A 1,294-nucleotide genomic window follows, 5' to 3' on the forward strand; every position below is an offset into this window, starting at 1 on the left:
CAGAAGAAAGCTCAAAGATAAATTCTGTTCTGCATTAGTTTTCCTATATTTCACTGTGATCAGGCTTTTTACTGTGGTTTCTTTCTCCCTAGAAAGATAACACCTGAGTGATAATATTTCTGACACACAGAAATTTAAAAACAGAAAGAATGACAACTGACAACTGTGTGTTATCTTGTGGGAAAATCTACCCTCTTAAAGGAAGCATGATGACCACTCACTCATTTTTGAGCCACAGGAAAAAGGAGGCCAGTTCTCTCTGAAGGTGATGACCTTGGGCAAGTAAGTTATCTCTGTACCTGTTTCATCACCTGTAAAATGATTATAACTATAGGACTTCGTGGAGTTAGCATATGAGTGTTCTCCACAGTGCTAAGCACAGGACAAATGCTGAGTAACTATGAGCCTGGACCATCATCATCACCATCACCACCAAGATCATCACCATCTTTGAGAAGCTGCCTGGATAGTGATAAGGAGCCACACTCGGGGCTTTTCATGCAAATGCAAAGTACTACCAACTTTATTCCAGAGTGTGCCCATCTCTCTGGATCAGCCTGCAGGGGTGACAGGTTCACAGAATGAAGCAAAAGAAAGAAGAAACAGAAGGCACAGGAGAAAATGGGAAAGACATTCTATAACCACAGAGAAATGGCACCTTATTTTATTTTCTCACAATAATGTTTAAACGATGTAGTTCTTACAAACATTCTTTCCCATGTGGAAGGCCAAGAAAGTGGGAGAACCAAGCAATCTCTAGAGAGAAAAGTCCTAAAGTTGCCCAGTCTGGAGAGCAACCCATTATTTTAAATTTGCTCTCTGTTGTGTTCATACATGAGCATCCTTGTTGGACCCCAGAAGAGAAGAAAAGGGCTCTTTGTTCATCAAATCCTCTTTGCAGACTCAGAGGGCAGTGGCTTGGAAGCTGACACCTGCACCTACCTCCTTATGCGGCTGGCCAGGCCCCTGGTCGGCAGTGCGGAGGTTCAGGACGTGCACCTCCTGTGGCAGCCCAGTTGTGCCTCTGCTGGCGCAGCCTGACAACGCAGTGAAGCTCTCCATCAAGGCCTGCACAGGATGGGAGGCGTTGACAGGTGACAGTTCACACTGGCCGCTGGGCTCCAAACCTGCAAAGGAACCACAAACACGAACCACTCAGAAAAAGCAATTAATTCTGCTTCAAAGAGGGCGTTTTTTGTTGTTGTTGTTTGTTTGTTTTTTAAAAGATGACCAGTAAGGGGATCTCGACCCTTGGCTTGGTGTTGTCAGCACCACGCTCAGCCAGTGAGCAAAC

The 1,294-nt window shown here is 45.1% G+C and overlaps 1 protein-coding gene across 1 annotated transcript in view; it reads right to left on the reverse strand.

Annotated features, from left to right (window-relative positions):
* The window catches only part of TGFBR3 (transforming growth factor, beta receptor III), a 213,384-nt gene that overhangs the window by 123,581 nt on the left and 88,509 nt on the right, over positions 1-1,294 (reverse strand). Inside the window, exon 3 of the mRNA XM_008581287.1 lies at positions 943-1,127. Coding sequence (XP_008579509.1) covers positions 943-1,127 — 185 coding nt within the window. The remainder of the gene's footprint in view (positions 1-942; positions 1,128-1,294) is intronic.

Source organism: Galeopterus variegatus, unplaced genomic scaffold (genome assembly GCF_000696425.1).
Source record: "Galeopterus variegatus unplaced genomic scaffold, G_variegatus-3.0.2 Scaffold2316, whole genome shotgun sequence".
In the NCBI taxonomy this organism is placed as follows: Eukaryota; Metazoa; Chordata; class Mammalia; order Dermoptera; family Cynocephalidae; genus Galeopterus; species Galeopterus variegatus.